This window comes from Lacerta agilis, chromosome 8 (assembly GCF_009819535.1).
Source record: "Lacerta agilis isolate rLacAgi1 chromosome 8, rLacAgi1.pri, whole genome shotgun sequence".
Taxonomy (NCBI): Eukaryota; Metazoa; Chordata; class Lepidosauria; order Squamata; family Lacertidae; genus Lacerta; species Lacerta agilis.
Genome location: NC_046319.1, coordinates 77,820,732 through 77,836,748, shown reverse-complemented (window position 1 = coordinate 77,836,748; position 16,017 = coordinate 77,820,732). Strand labels below are relative to the sequence as shown.

The window sequence follows — 16,017 nt, the reverse complement described above, 5'->3', positions numbered from 1 at the left end:
ATGCTATGAATATGGCGGATGCCCTCGATAGCAGCAGCTCCTTACCTTTCTCCATCTCCTCCTCCTCCTCCTTCTCTTCCGGATGATCCAGACTCCCTTGGGCTCCTTGTTTCCTGGATGCTGCTTTTGCTGAGCCGGACTTCTGGAGAGTCCCCAGCCCATTTGGGAACCGCAGAGTGCCCCTCGTGCTACTTGACCGGCGCAAGCTGGACGCAAGGTCAAGCCAGCCGGCGTCGCTGTGCACCGAGACAAACAGCGGGTTGATGATGCACAGAGCTTCATCCTCGGACGTTATCCGGACAGAACAGACCGCCTGTCTTGATTTAGAAGGGGCTCCGTCCAGACCCACGGGTCCTTCTTCCACTTCAGCCAACACCAGCCCATCGTCAGGTTTAAGGGGCATTGTCCAGAACTCTGACAATGAAGCAAAGAGAGAATGTGAAGGTTACTTTCTTCCTCTCTCCCCCCCCCCCGCCAAGGTGGCTTTCCTATGCCTTTAATTAACAGCTGCCTGACAGGGAGCTATTAAAACAAGTGCATATTCCCAACATGGAACTGCAACCTGGAAAGAGCTGGGCCACCTGGATTTCTGACTCTCATACAGCTTGTTAGCAAGGCATAAGGCCCTCATCCCAGAACAAGGAGAGTGGGGGCTACTGGGGACACACACAAAAGCCAGCCTTGGAGAGGAGACCATTTTGTAATCCCCCCCCCCAATAAAGACTGTAGGAACTTCCTGAGAATGTACTGGGATATGATATATCATGAGTTAAGAAAAATGTTGAAATATAATTTTGTTAAGAAGCCTGAAGCTTTCTTATTAGGTATTGTAGGTTGAAAAGAAGGACATTAGACTTTTCCAATACGCAGTGGCTGCAGCTAGGATTTTGCTAGCACAAAAATGGAAACGAGAAGAATTACCGACGAAAGAAGAATGGACAGTGAAATTGACGGAATATGCAGAACTGGATAAAATGACGGGAAGAATCCGGGAACAGCGGGACCAGAAATTCATCAAAGACTGGTTAAAGTTTATGAACTATTTAAAAGACAATTTACAATTGAATATGCTAATAGGACTTCAAGAAGTTTTGTAGTTAATGTGTAGAAATGTTATTGTAAGTATGGTAGTTAAAGTAAGTAGGAATTCTGTGATAATGTAAGCAATGGTTGATTAAAGAAGTATAATATCAAGATATAATTCCGAAAGCCATGTGGAGGGATTGAGGGAAGTCATGGCTTTGTAAGCCAAAGTGGAAAATGCATGAAAATGTTTGATTTATTTTATATTGTAGTAGTATAGTGTAAAAAATAATAAAAATCATATTAAAAAAAAAAGGCTGTAGGAACTTCCAGGAAAACTGTTTATTGAGCAATATTCCTGATGTGTTTGCGGGGAGATTAGACATTGTTGGCTATTGAATGAGCATTCGCTTTGATTTATTTGTTGGGAAGCACAGACAAGGCTGGCCATTTAATGGGCGCTTGTTTTCCGATTTGCTTGTGGGGAGGTTAGATGACGTCGCATCGAAGTGCCATATCCCACACTTTCCATGGCTGATTTCCCTGTCCCTTTCCTTATCGCAAAATATCTGATCTTTTGGGGAAGTCGGCTTGCTGTGCAAGAGCTCCCAACTTCAAATCGTTGGTACAGGATTGAATCCCACCCCCCACCCCCACCCCCAAAAAACACTGAAATTCTAAGAAGCGCCGGCCTGAGAGCATTTGGAGACCAGAAAGCGAGGAAATGCATACTTGGGTTGACGCGACCTGTTTCCGACAACACCAAACGACAGGAATTTTGACTTGCAGGAGTAAGAAATCAACACCATCCCCCAGCCCTCCAGTCTGCCCCGCTGTTCTCACTCACTCATGCCCAAGGCAGCAACCGCATCTAATTCAGGCTTGTGTAGAAGTCGAAGGGCATCTGGGATCCTCAGCAGATGGGGCAGGATGTCTCTAGAAGCATAATGCAGCACATTCACAAAACCAAGAATCACAAGCAAGAATCACAAGCCATGGGGAAGCGGCGTCTTCTGGTTACACCAAGCCACCCACAGCGAAACTTAGGAAGCTGCCTTATACCGAGGTCACTTCCATCTGGGGCAAGCAGATGCCCTTAATTGCTTGCCCCAAACTCTGATTTCCTATAGCGCAAACTTTAGCTGAAGACGTATATTATAGAGACATTCGTATGACCCTCATCTCCCCACTACTCCATAAGTACCCAGGGCGCACAGGACAATTCTATACCTCCACGCTGCTTTCAGATACCAACCCTGCTACAACGCGCAATGTTGCCAGGTTCTGCACAGCAGCGTTCACAAACTAGATTTAATGAACACTCATATCAGAACAAAATAATAATAATAATAATAATCCTTCCAGTAGCACCTTAGAGACCAACTAAGTTTGTTATTGGTATGAGCTTTCGTGTGCATGCAGAAGAAGAAGAGAAGAGTTTGGATTTGATATCCCGCTTTATCACTACCCAAAGGAGTCTCAAAGCAGCTAACATTCTCCTTTCCTTTCCTTCCCCAAAACAAACACTCTGAGGTGAGTGGGGCTGGGAGACTTCAAAGAAGTGTGACTAGCCCAAGGTCACCCAGCAGCTGCATGTGGAGGAGTTGAGACGCGAACCCGGTTCACCAGATTACAAGTCTACCGCCTTTAACCACTACACCACACTGGCTCGAGCTCATACCAATAACAAACTTAGTTGGTCTCTAAGGTGCTATTGGAAGGAATTTTTTAAATATATATATTTTTTTGTTTCGAGTATGGCAGATCAAAACGGCTACCTCCCTGTAACTGGTATCAGAGTGCTCTGTAAATTGATAGCCATATAGCCTTTTCTATACTAACCTTTTATGCTCTTCCACACCTGTTTAATGCTCCTAACCCTTCTCTTGGGGATGCGGGTGGCACTGTGGGTTAAACCACAGAGCCTAGGGCTTGCCGATCAGAAGGTTGGCGGCTCGAATCCCCATGATGGGGTGAGCTCCCGTTGCTCGGTCCCTGCTCCTGCCAACCTAGCAGTTCGAAAGCACATCAAAGTGCAAGTAGATAAATAGGTACCACTCCGGCGGGAAGGTCAACGGTGTTTCCGTGCGCTGCTCTGGTTCGCCAGAAGCGGCTTAGTCATGCTGGCCACATGACCCGGAAGCTGTACGCCGGCTCCCTCGGCCAGTAATGTGAGATGAGTCTTTCATGACTAGACTTAACTGTCAGGGGTCCCTTTACCTTTACCTTTTAACCCTTCTTTTAAGCTTCTTTTAGCTTCTTTTAGATTCTAACAGTCTTTTATACATACCTTCTGTTTTAATAATTTTAGCTTTCCAAAACGTTTTACAGATTTTAAATGATTGTACCCCCCTCTACTTATGCTGGTCTATGACCGTAATAAAGATTAGATAGATAGATAGATAGATAGATGACAGGTAGATAGATACTGCTTTACTTCATATTTTATTGATTGATTTCATAAAGGCAGCTTCCTGGTGTCAACATGCAGGGAGTCCCAGTGTACGTGCTTACACACTAAAAGATTGATTTCTTACAAATCAAAGCTTGAGATGTATTTTTTTTTGAGGGGGGCACCTTATTTCTGTAATTCAAAGCTGTTGTAAATTGTTGTTAATGTTACGCAATATTGTGCTTTAATATTAACACTGTGTTTTAATTGTTCTAACCTGCCCTGAGAGCTTAGGGCAAAGCGCAGGTCATAAATTGCAAATAATAATAATAATAATAATAATAATATATTTGGCTGAAAGCAGATGCAGAAGAAGAAGAAGAAGAGGAGGAGGAGGAGGAGTTTGGATTTGATATCCCGCTTTATCACTACCCAACGGAGTCTCAAAGTGGCTAACATTCTCCTTTTCCTTCTTCCCCCACAACAAACACTCTGTGAGGTGAGTGGGGCTGAGAGACTTCAAAGAAGTGTGACTAGCCCAAGGTCACCCAGCAGCTGCATGTGGAGGAGCGGAGACGCGAACCCGGTTCACCAGATTACAAGTCTACCGCTCTTAACCACTACACCACACTGGAAGTCATGGGAAGGATGTGCAGTGCATTCCTGCGTCCCTTTTGCCTCCTGGAAAGTGACGCCACAACAGATCCAAATGCAAGGACAGAGGGAGAGCTAATAACCCGCCCGCCCCCCCCACGTCTCCCCATCAGCAGCTGCCCCCAGACACTCACCTGCTCACAAGGTGGAAACAGACCAGCTCCAAGAGGTCTCTGAAATGCAGCAAGGAGCCCTCCAGACAAATCGCTGTCGGAATGAGAGAAGCATCAGGAGAAGGCAGTGCAAATAAAGGCCACATGTTGGGGGTGTGTTATATGTTTGTCCCTTTCAATCCTCTCCCCTTTTGTATGGACCTAGAAGGTCTTTTGGGGCAAGGAGACCCACCCATTTAAAGCTTCTCTGTCTATCATTGACCTTTCGTTACTTGAAGCTTGTGGGACGGTCTTTGCAACACGGCTATTTGCCAGACTTCACAGGCTGAGTAATGCACACTCCGTGCACCTACGGAGTCAACACATGTTTAAAGCGCACGACTTCTCCCCCAAAGAATCCCGGGAACTGTAGTTTGTTAAGGGCACTGCAAGCGGTAGCTCTGCAAAGGGGAAAAAACACACTTCCCAGGATTCTTTGGGGGAACGTTATGCGAAAGTAAAACATGAAGCGGCATTAAAAACAATGTGGATAATCATTAAAGTGACTTGTCAGTCATTGAACAGCTAGAGAGACCTGCTATGTCTTGACCAGTCATCCTTCCCATAACCCCAGGTGAAGCGGAGAGAAAGCTACACTCTGCCCATGCCTAGAGGCATCCTTTATCTGGCTCCGGACTGATCCTACAAGTGCCAAGATGAATCACAAGGGCCTCAGCGCTGGCTCAAATTAAGGCATGTGAAGTCCAACCAGGGCCACCCCAAAGGAGACATCAAACACGAAATCCAAGTCCAACGCCACAACCCCAGAGTCGGACACGACTGGACCTAATGGTCAGGGGTCCCTTTACCTATCTATATATAGCAGGAAGGTGTGCTTCCTCCATAGATAAATGAGCCTGGAGCTCATTCATTTTGTTGTTGTTCAGTCATTCAGTCGTGTCCGACTCTTCGTGACCCCATGGACCAGAGCACGCCAGGCACACCTATCCTTCACTGCCTCCCGCAGTTTGGCCAAACTCATGTTAGTAGCGGAGCTCATTCATACCATGGTCAAATTTTGAACAGCATCCACATCTTGTGTCTGCCCAGGCTGGTGACCTCCATCGCACCCATGCCACTGAGCGACAATCTTCAAATTCAGATCTGCCCCACTCTATGCTGGGGCTATACCCCCTAGCCCACCCTTCCATCAGTCGAGGAAAACACATGACTGCGGAGAAGAAGAAACTTCATTTCCAAGAAGAAGAACCTGCACTTTGCTTATGGGGTGGGGCTTGTGGCTAGCGACAGCCACTTGCATCCTCTCTCTCTCTCAAGTTTGAATTATTTCGTGGCGGTGACAGCAGGAAGGACACTGAGCTCATTAACCAAAGCGCATGATTTGCACGCAGGAGAACCTGGAGCAATTCCCAGCATCTCCAGTTGAAAACAGACCCTGAAGAGACAGGGCTGGGGGGGGGGAGAGTTTCTGGGGAGCTGCAAGCATCCAGAAGAGGGCTAGATTACAGAACGCCTTGGTGTGAGACAGCTCCCTGTCCTTGCATTTATATTACACATGGCCACTGGTCCCATCACCTCCTGGCAAATAGAAGGGGAAGAAATGGAGTCAGTGAGAGATTTCACTTTCTTGGGTTCCACGATCACTGCAGATGGCGACAGCAGTCACGAAATTAGAAGACGCCTGCTTCTTGGGAGGAAAGCAATGACAAACCTAGACAGCATCTTAAAAAGCAAAGACATCACCTTGCCGACAAAGGTCCGTGTAGTTAAAGCTATGGTTTTCCCAGTAGTGATGTATGGAAGTGAGAGCTGGACCATCAAGAAGGCTGATCGCCGAAGAATTGATGCTTTTGAATTATGGTGCTGGAGGAGACTCTTGAGAGTCCCATGGACTGCAAGAAGATCAAACCTATCCATTCTCAAAGAAATCAGCCCTGAGTGCTCACTAGAAGGACAGATCCTGAAGTTGAGGCTCCAGTACTTTGGCCATCTCATGAGAAGAGAAGACTCCCTAGAAAAGACCCTGATGTTGGGAAAGATGGAGGGCACAAGGAGAAGGGGACGGCAGAGGATGAGATGGTTGGACAGTGTTCTCGAAGCTACCAACATGAGTTTGGCCAAACTGCGAGAGGCAGTGAAGGATAGGCGTGCCTGGCGTGCTCTGGTCCATGGGGTCACGATGAGTCGGACACGACTGAACGACTGAACAACAACAACAACAACCCTCTTGTACGGACCCCACCCCCTAATCCAAGCTTCCTCAACCTCGGCCCTCCAGATGTTTTTGGCCTGCAACTCCCATGATCCCTAGCTAGCAGGACCAGTGGTCAGGGATCAGGGGTGTCTTAGCCATAGAGGCTAGTGGCACGGGGAACCACGGCGCCACGTTCTGGAGGGCGCCAGGGAAGAGGTCCGGGGGCCACATCAGTGGCTAGGTAGGGGCAGCAGCCTGGCCACCGCCAGGGGGAAGGCAGGAGGAGGTGATCGGCGGCGGCGAACTGGGCGGACAGCGATCAGCCCTCCATCCCTCCGCCCGTCCCTCTCTGGCTGGTGTGCGCCCATGCATGAGGCGGGCGCGATCCCCGGCGGCCGCCCCTCCTCTCGGCGCCGCAATTGGTCACCGGAGCGCTTCTCCAGCCTGCCACTGCTCAGGATTGGAGGAGGGTGCTGGGCAGCCGGGAAGGAGCCCGAGGGGTCCCAATGGAAGAGATCCATGCGGAACGCGAGCCGAGATCAATCCCGGCACCTATTCTCTGTGCCCGGCCTTACACCTGGAGCAGGATCCTGTGTGGAGGGGGGGGGTGGAGACCTCCCTGCTGGAGGAGTTGTCCTCCAGCTGCTGCCCGCCTGGAGGGAAAGGTGGGCATGGGGGGGTGCCGGAGGGATCCTTGCACCATGGGACCAGATAGGCTTAAGGCGGCCCTGTCAGGGATGATGGGAATTGTAGTCTCAAAACATCTGGAGGGCCAAGTTTGAGGAAGCCTGCCCCAATCTTTCCAGTACTAGAAGGCGCAGCCACAGATGGGCAGGGTATAAATAAAATTATTATTATTACTATTGTTATTATTATTTCTCTTAATGAGAAGGGCCCACCTCTGTCGACCCCAGATATTACCTTGGAGACTCTTTCTTACTTAGACTTTTGTCCACATCTGAGCATTATTTAGCCGTTAAGACACATTTCCCTCATTCGAATTAGACTGGAGTTGTCTACACCTGCATGTATTTGAATTTGTCTACGATTCTGCTATGCACAGCATACGCACAGATAGCTGTGGTGCACCCACTTTTTAAGAAAAGAAACAAAATTCACCCAAGAAGCGTGCAAAAGCACAGTTAGGCAAGTGCAAATTTGTTTGTGCCGTTTCCAAGTTTTGTGCAAATCTGAGGTGTGTTTGTGTTTGTGTGTGTGTGTGTGTGTGTGTGTGTGTGTGGCTAAGCTCCTGAAACTCCCCCCCCCCTTTTTTAAGCAAGCATTGCAAGGGGTTGGACTAGATGACCCTGGGGGGTCCCAACTCTGTGATAAGAAATGAAAGCAACTGTAAATTTTCGGCACCCGCTTTTCCAGATCGCTGGCCCAATATATCAGGTGCAGACATTTTTAACGTGGTTCGCTCATACAGCTTTTTTCGTTTTGCGCCAGCCCAAGGGGTCAAAATAAAAATGAAGCAGCCTCCATCCCGGAGCACACCAGAAATAGTGACGAGCAAACAAGTGACAAGAATGAGGAAGTCGTGGGCATGGAAAGGGGAGTAGAGGAAGGTGACGGTTGATCCACTCACCCAAAAACACAGGCGGAAATTGCCTGTGACCTTGAGTGGAGTGTGGTTTGGACGCCAATTTCCCCCAGCTTATTGGATTACCCCCGTATTGGGCAAATCTTGAATTTACAGGAAGACAGCATAGAGATTGGTGTTGTTTGAGGGCGGTGTCCTGTGGACTGTGCGAATTAAAGGGGAATGAATGCACACAGTAAACTCCAGTATGGGCATCTACACTACCTCACAGGCAGGGGCGTAGCAAGGGGGGGCGTAGGGGGCGGGCCGCCCCATGTTCCATAATGGAGGGGGTGACAAATTATCAAGGAACAATTACTGCCCTACTAGGGCAGTTCATGAAAAACTTTTTTTTTTTAATGCCTGCTCCAAAGGTCTTATCTTACTATACTAGGGATTATATAGCTATATATGAAATTTCGTGCATATCGGTTAATATCTTGACCCTCCTCCACCAAAACAGCTGTTCACTTGGCTGTTTCCCTACGTCGTGAAGGCTGAAATTTCAGTTCAGTGGAGCACTTGCTGTTCCCAACCCTAACCCTGTGGAAAGCCATCTAATTAGACTTAAATTTGATTTGGAGATGTTTTTAGGAGGTAATTTAATGATTGTTTGATTTTATACCAATGTTATGTATGCTGTAAAGAAAAGTATTGCATAGGAACCTGGAATGTAAGAACCATGAACCTTGGTAAGCTGGATGTGGTCAAAAATGAGATGGCAAGAATAAACATTGACATCCTAGGCATCAGTGAACTAAAATGGACGGGAATGGGCGAATTCAGTTCAGATGACTATCATATCTACTACTGCGGGCAGGAATCCCGTAAAAGAAATGGAGTGGCTCTCATAGTCAACAAAAGAGTGGCGAAAGCTGTACTGGGATGCAATTTCAAAAATGATAGATTGATCTCGATACGAATCCAAGGCAGTCCTTTTAACATCACAGTAATCCAAGTTTATGCACCAACTTCCAGTGCTGAAGAAACTGAAATTGACCAATTCTATGAAGACTTACAACACCTTATAGAAATGACACCAAAGAAGGATGTTCTTCTCATTATAGGGGATTGGAATGCTAAAGTAGGGAGTCAAGAGATAAAAGGAACAACTGGCAAGTTTGGCCTTGGAGTTCAAAATGAAGCAGGGCAAAGGCTAATAGAGTTCTGTCAAGAGAACAAGCTGGTCATCACAAACACTCTTTTCCAACAACACAAGAGACGACTCTACACATGGACATCACCATATGGGCAACATCGAAATCAGATTGATTATATTCTCTGCAGCCAAAGATGGAGAAGCTCTATACACTCAGCAAAAACAAGACCTGGAGCTGACTGTGGCTCTGATCATCAGCTTCTTATAGCAAAATTCCAGCTTAAACTGAAGAAAGTAGGAAAAACCACTGGGCCAGTAAGATACAATCTAAATCAAATTCCTTATGAATACACAGTTGAAGTGAAAAACAGGTTTAAGGACTTAGATTTGGTGGATAGAGTGCCTGAAGAACTGTGGATGGAGGCTCGTAACATTATACAGGAGGCAGCAACGAAAACCATCCCAATGAAAAAGAAATGCAAGAAAGCAAAGTGGCTGTCCAATGAGGCCTTAAAAATAGCGGGGGAGAGAAGGCAAGCAAAATGCGAGGGAGATAGTGAAAGATACAGGAAATTGAATGCAGATTTCCAAAGAATAGCAAGGAGAGACAAGAGGGCCTTTCTAAACGAACAATGCAAAGAAATAGAGGAAAATAACAGAATGGGAAAAACCAGAGATCTGTTCAAGAAAATTGGAGATATGAAAGGAACATTTCGTACAAAGATTACCACAATTAAGGACAAAAGTGGAAAGGACCTAACAGAAGCAGAAGACATCAAGAAGAGGTGGCAAGAATACACAGAGGAACTATACCAGAAAGATATAGAGGTCTCATACACCCCAGGTAGTGTGGTTGCTGACCTTGAGCCAGACATCCTGGAGAGTGAAGTCAAATGGGCCTTAGAAAGCCTTGCTAACAACAAGGCCAGTGGAAGTGATGATATTCCAGCTGAACTATTTAAAATCCTAAAAGATGATGCTGTTAAGGTGCTACACTCAATATGCCAACAAGTTTGGAAAACTCAGCAGTGGCCAGAGGATTGGAGAAGATCAGTTTACATCCCAATCCCAAAGAAGGGCAGTGCCAAAGAATGCTCTAACTACCGCACAATTGCACTCATTTCACACGCTAGCAAGGTTATGCTTAAAATTCTACAAGGCAGGCTTAAGCAGTACGTGGACCGAGAACTCCCAGAAGTGCAAGCTGGATTTCGAAGGGGCAGAGGAACCAGAGACCAAATTGCAAACATGCGCTGGATTATGGAGAAAGCTAGAGAGTTCCAGAAAAACATCTACTTCTGCTTCATTGACTACGCAAAAGCATTTGACTGTGTCGACCACAGCAAACTATGGCAAGTTCTTAAAGAAATGGGAGTGCCTGATCACCTCATCCATCTCCTGAGAAATCTGTATGTGGGACAAGAAGCTACAGTTAGAACTGGATGTGGAATAACTGATTGGTTCAAAATTGGGAAAGGAGTACGACAAGGCTGTATATTGTCCCCCTGCTTATTTAACTTATATGCAGAATTCATCATGCGAAAGGCTGGGCTGGATGAATCCCAAACCGGAATTAAGATTGCCGGAAAAAATATCAACAACCTCAGATATGCTGATGATACAACCTTGATGGCAGAAAGTGAGGAGGAATTGAAGAACCTTTTAATGAGGGTGAAAGAGGAAAGCGCAAAATATGGTCTGAAGCTCAACATCAAAAAAACTAAGATCATGGCCACTGGTCCCATCACCTCCTGGCAAATAGAAGGGGAAGAAATGGAGGCAGTGAGAGATTTCACTTTCTTGGGTTCCATGATCACTGCAGATGGTGACAGCAGTCACGAAATTAGAAGACGCCTGCTTCTTGGGAGGAAAGCAATGACAAACCTAGACAGCATCTTAAAAAGCAAAGACATCACCTTGCCGACAAAGGTCCGTATAGTTAAAGCTATGGTTTTCCCAGTAGTAATGTACGGAAGTGAGAGCTGGACCATCAAGAAGGCTGATCGCCGAAGAATTGATGCTTTTGAATTATGGTGCTGGAGGAGACTCTTGAGAGTCGCATGGACTGCAAGAAGATCAAACCTATCCATTCTCAAAGAAATCAGCCCTGAATGCTCACTAGAAGGACAGATCCTGAAGTTGAGGCTCCAGTACTTTGGCCACCTCATGAGAAGAGAAGAATCCCTAGAAAAGACCCTGATGTTGGGAAAGATGGAGGGCACAAGGAGAAGGGGACGACAGAGGATGAGATGGTTGGACAGTGTTCTTGAAGCTACTAACATGAGTTTGGCCAAACTGCGAGAGGCAGTGAAGGATAGGCGTGCCTGGCGTGCTCTGGTCCATGGGGTCACGAAGAGTCGGACACGACTGAACGACTGAACAACAACAACATGTATCTGATGTTAGCCACCCTGAGCCCGACTTCGGCCAGGGAGGGCGGGTTACAAATAAAAGTTTATTATTATAATTACTTGTTATTATTCCTTTGTAAGAAAATATGAAATAACGAAAAACCATTTTTGCGGGAATCAATGGGGGGGGGGGACAAGAAATTTTCTGCACCGGGTACCACCTGACCTTCCTATGCCTCGGGGGGGGGGATGACAATTTTTTTTGGCCCCGGGTACCAATTTACCTTGCTACGCCCCTGCTCACTGGGTCATTGTGGAGATAAAGGGGCAGGAGGAAAAAACACTACCCACGTATTCAATAAGAGTTCCTCACCTGCGGCTGGGCTCAGAAAAGAGGAAGGTGGAGTTTCTCAGGAGGCAGTTGATAAAGGAGCAGCTCAGCCAGAGATCGTGAAAAAGTGGCGGCGGGGGGGGAGAGAGTTAACCCCTAGCCCCACCACAAGACTGAAGGGAGACCCCCATTTTATGAGAGACATGCAACCTGCAAGGACCAGCCCTTCTAAGCCTCTCCAAACCATTTCCCCTTTTAAGCTGGAGGAAATTGTGTTGCAAAACCCACTGAGGGATGAATAAGTAATTTAGAGGAAGGGAGTGGGGTCTAAAGGTTAGAGCACGGGTGGGGGGTAGATTTTCAGACAGTGAGCTGGTACAGAAGGGAGAGAGGAGCAAAGATTCAAGCACGTATGATTCTCGGATCGGGGACATAGGAACGTAGGGAGATGGTTTACAATGAGTCAGGCCTTTGGGTCCATCAAGTTCAGTGTTGCTGGCACGGGCTGGCAGGAGCTCTCAGGTCAGAAGGCAAAATGTGCAGGTCCTATTAATTTGAAAATCAGCCTTCTCCCCATCTGCCCAGCTCCCAGGAAAGCACGCATGGTCTAGCAATAGCTATTCGCCGCAATAGTCCAGTAGAGCTTCCATGTACACAGGCAGTATACCCTCAAAGCACCAGACCCTGGGAACAAATGAATCTGTGGTTCAGCAACGGATGTCCCCTTTCCTTTATCATAGAACTGTACACTTGGGGGAGATTCCCAAGGGTCATCCAGTCCACACACCCCTGCAATCCAGGAATTGCAACTAAATTCATCCAACCTCTGCTTAAAAGCCGCCAGTGAAGGAGAATCCGCCACCTTCCGAGGTTATGGCACAGGTCAAATACAGAAGACCCTCAGAGTGACCGAACCAACTCACCTGCGCCGTTGTCCTGGATAGAGAAAGAGCAGACAGCATCGCTCCCGTTTCCCTGTGTTTTTAAGAAGAGCTCCCTGGACCCTCCACCTTTATTTCCAGCGATGATGAACGTCTGGTCGCAGAAGGAAAAGGAAAGGGGGGGTGGGGCAGGAGGAGGAGAGAGAGAGATTGAGAGAGAAAGGAGATGAGAAAACCGCTTGCATCTGGATAGCTAGGTCATGAAGCAAGATGCCCCCCCCCCCGCAACCTCCTTCCCTTCCCCTTTAAGCAGGAAAGAGGAAACCACGAGAGAAACATTTGTGACTCTGCCTCTGCAAGCACACTGAGAACGTGACAAGGAGCAACTTTGCTGCTGCTGCTGCTGCTTCAATGTCCAGCGGCAGACTTCCCCAACCTAGCACACACACACACACACACACACACACACACACTACAACTCCCATCAGCCCCAGCCAGTGTGACCGTAAGATGCTAGGACCAATGAGAGTCGGCAGTTTCCAGGTGATACGGGTTCCATGCCCCCTGCCATCTGTACTCTACGTTCAAAGCTGTGCCGCTTTAAATGGGTCATGCTTCCCCCAAGGAATTCTGGGAAGTGTCGACTGTTAACAGAGCTGCAATTCCCAGAGTTCCCTGGGAGGAGGGACTGACTGTTAAGACCACTCTGGGGACTGTAGCTCTGGCCGGGCAACAGGGGCCCCCTCCTAGAAACTCTTAGCAGCGGTAACTAACTACAGTTCCCAGGATTCTTTGGGGGGAAGCCACGACTGTTTAAAGTGGTCTGGCCGTGCTTTAAGTGCAGGTGGGGCCTCCGTACAACTGTTCCCAATCGGCATCTTTCACAAGGGCCCGTAACCAAATATGAATGCCCCCCGATACAAGATCCACTGTTGTTGCTGGCCTCCGTCTGTCTTGACAGACAATGGAGTGCACCTCCAGGGATGAGGCCAAACTCACTGGTGTGGTCCAAAGGGAAGCAGAGCAAGACGTTTGACACCGGTTTGGCTCCAGGAGTTGCCGGAAGGAGGCATACAAGCCACCATCCAACCGTTTTAGGTCCTACACTGGATCTGTGTAGGGTTTACTCCTGAACCTTTTCTTTTCCTGAAGATATCCCGCAAGGCAAGCAGAGGCTTAGGATCGGAGTTTTCCTTCTCCTGGATGGGCTACCTTCCCAAGTGGACGAGCCCCATCTGCCCCTCACTTTCCCTCTGCAGCATGTGCAGAAACCGCCTTCTTAGACCCACTCTTGGTCTCGCCACTCAACCCACCAGAGCCGGTCTTCGCATGCAGAGGAAGTCCCTAACTCACTGAGGGTTTGAGACCCATTGGCCACCCTCACCTGGTTTAGCTGGTCAGTTGAAGCAGTTTCCAGGGTGTGGCCGCTGTTGCATGCTGACAGCTTCTGGGAGCCCCAGGTGAGAGCTGAGTGCAGGGTGGGAACCGAAGGTAGAGACAAAACTACCCCAGAGGGAGCATAACATGTCCCCTGCCAGAGGTGCTAGGTAAAGGTAAAGGGACCCCTGACCATTAGGTCCAGTTGCGGACGACTCTGGGGTTGTGGCGCTCATCTCACTTTATTGGCTGAGGGAACCGGCGTACAGCTTCCGGGTCATGTGGCCAGCATGACTAAGCCGCTTCTGGCAAACCAGAGCAGCGCACGGAAATGTCGTTTACCTTCCCGTCGGAGTGGTACCTATTTATCTACTTGCACTTTGACGTGCTTTTGAACTGCTAGGTTGGCAGGAGCAGGGACCGAGCAACGGGAGCTCACCCCGTTGCGGGGATTCGAACTGCCGACCTTCTGATCGGCAAGCCCTAGGCTCTGTGGTTTAACCCACAGCACCACCCCGTGCTACCCGTCTCCTAATACCCCATACAGCTCTTTTCCATCCTGCGCACACTGGGCTCCTCCCATTAAAAAAATAAAATTTGCTGGCCACTTACCCCAGGTGGGTGTACTGACAGCAACTCCTTGGCTTGTTCCGGTTGGCTTTCAAGAACCTCCCAAATGCCTCTGGTTGCAGAGAGCCGGTCCAGAAGTGTGATGGGGCTCTCACAGTTTCCGTTCACCAGGGTATGCTGTAGGCTGTATAAGAGGCGAAGGGAAAGGGTGGAGTCGGAGGTGGGGAAAGAGTTAACGGAATGAAGGTCTCTCACCCGCCCTGGCCTACAAAAACAGCTCTGAAGCTTCCCCTGCCTCCAGCTCTTTCCTCCTGGCTAGTACAGTTCCCCACAAATCACTGCTCCCCTCTCCCAAGTCAGACTCCAGCTCCAGTTTGTTTCCCCCACCCCAAACCCTGGCAGCTGATCAGCATCCTGCCAGTCCCTTGTACCTCCAGATGTTGTGGGACTTCAAGTTCCATCATGCTGTGCTGGCTGTCACACAGAAATCATAGAACTGCAGAGTTAGAAGGGACCAACGAGGACCATCTAGACCAGTGTTTCCCAAACTGGGGTGTCCAGCTGTTTATGGACTACATCTCCCATCATCCCTAGCTAGCAGGACCAGTGGTGAGGGATCATGGGAACTGTAGTCCAAAACCAGCTGGAGATCCAAGTTTGGGAAACCCTGATCTATTCCGACACAGGAATCTTTTGCCCAGTGTGGGGCTCGAACCCACAACCCTGGGATTAAGAGTCTCGCGCTCTGCCGACTGAGCTATTACGAAGGCTTTCTTACCCAAGGTCCGTTTCCACTGGACTCCTGCCGGCACCGAGGATGGGCTCAGACATCTTTTGCACCCACAGTTAACGGGTCCTCACAAATCCCACATTGCCAAAGGCTTCCTAGGGTTTCTGTTTGGCTTCCAAATGTGTTCCTGGAGGTGGAAGGGGGAAAGTTGGGCAGATGAATCAGAGCGCCAGGTTTTCATGGGTTTGGGGGCAAGAGGCTGCGAGCGGGACCTCCGAGATCCCATTTCGCTCCAGGCATGTGAAATGACACATCACCTTACAGTTTGACTCTGTGCTTTCCACGAAACACTCTTTTCACTTCAGTTCCATGCCAGGTTTCAGTCTGGTTTGTGGGCAGGGATCACAGCTCAGTGGAAGACCACCTGCTTTAATAATAACATTTTTAATAATAATTTTATTGTTTGCATGCAGAAGGTCCCTGGTTCAATCTGCTCGGGCAACATCTCCAAGTAAGGTTGGGGAAAGAGTTCATCCCGAAACCCTGCAGAACCGCTGCCAGTCAGAGTTGGCTGTACTAAAGGTCTGAGCTTGGTAAAAAGGCAGGTTCCTATGGTTCTAGTAGAGGCTCGGTTAGCAATTCAGTGGATCAGTCCCAGCTCACGGGAGAAAATTTAAATTTGCCATGGGATGTGCCCCTGCCTGCTTTGCTTGCCACCCC

General features: G+C 48.3%; 1 protein-coding gene across 1 annotated transcript in view; it reads right to left on the bottom strand.

Moving 5' to 3' along the window:
* Nucleotides 1–15,398, bottom strand: part of RINL (Ras and Rab interactor like) — a 29,743-nt gene extending 14,345 nt beyond the window's left edge. Inside the window, exons 1-6 of the mRNA XM_033158790.1 lie at nt 15,346–15,398; nt 14,610–14,751; nt 12,663–12,774; nt 4,204–4,276; nt 1,871–1,959; nt 46–414 (exon numbers count right to left, since the gene is read on the bottom strand). Coding sequence (XP_033014681.1) covers nt 46–414; nt 1,871–1,959; nt 4,204–4,276; nt 12,663–12,774; nt 14,610–14,751; nt 15,346–15,398 — 838 coding nt within the window. The remainder of the gene's footprint in view (nt 1–45; nt 415–1,870; nt 1,960–4,203; nt 4,277–12,662; nt 12,775–14,609; nt 14,752–15,345) is intronic.
* Nucleotides 15,399–16,017: the final 619 nt, after the last annotated feature.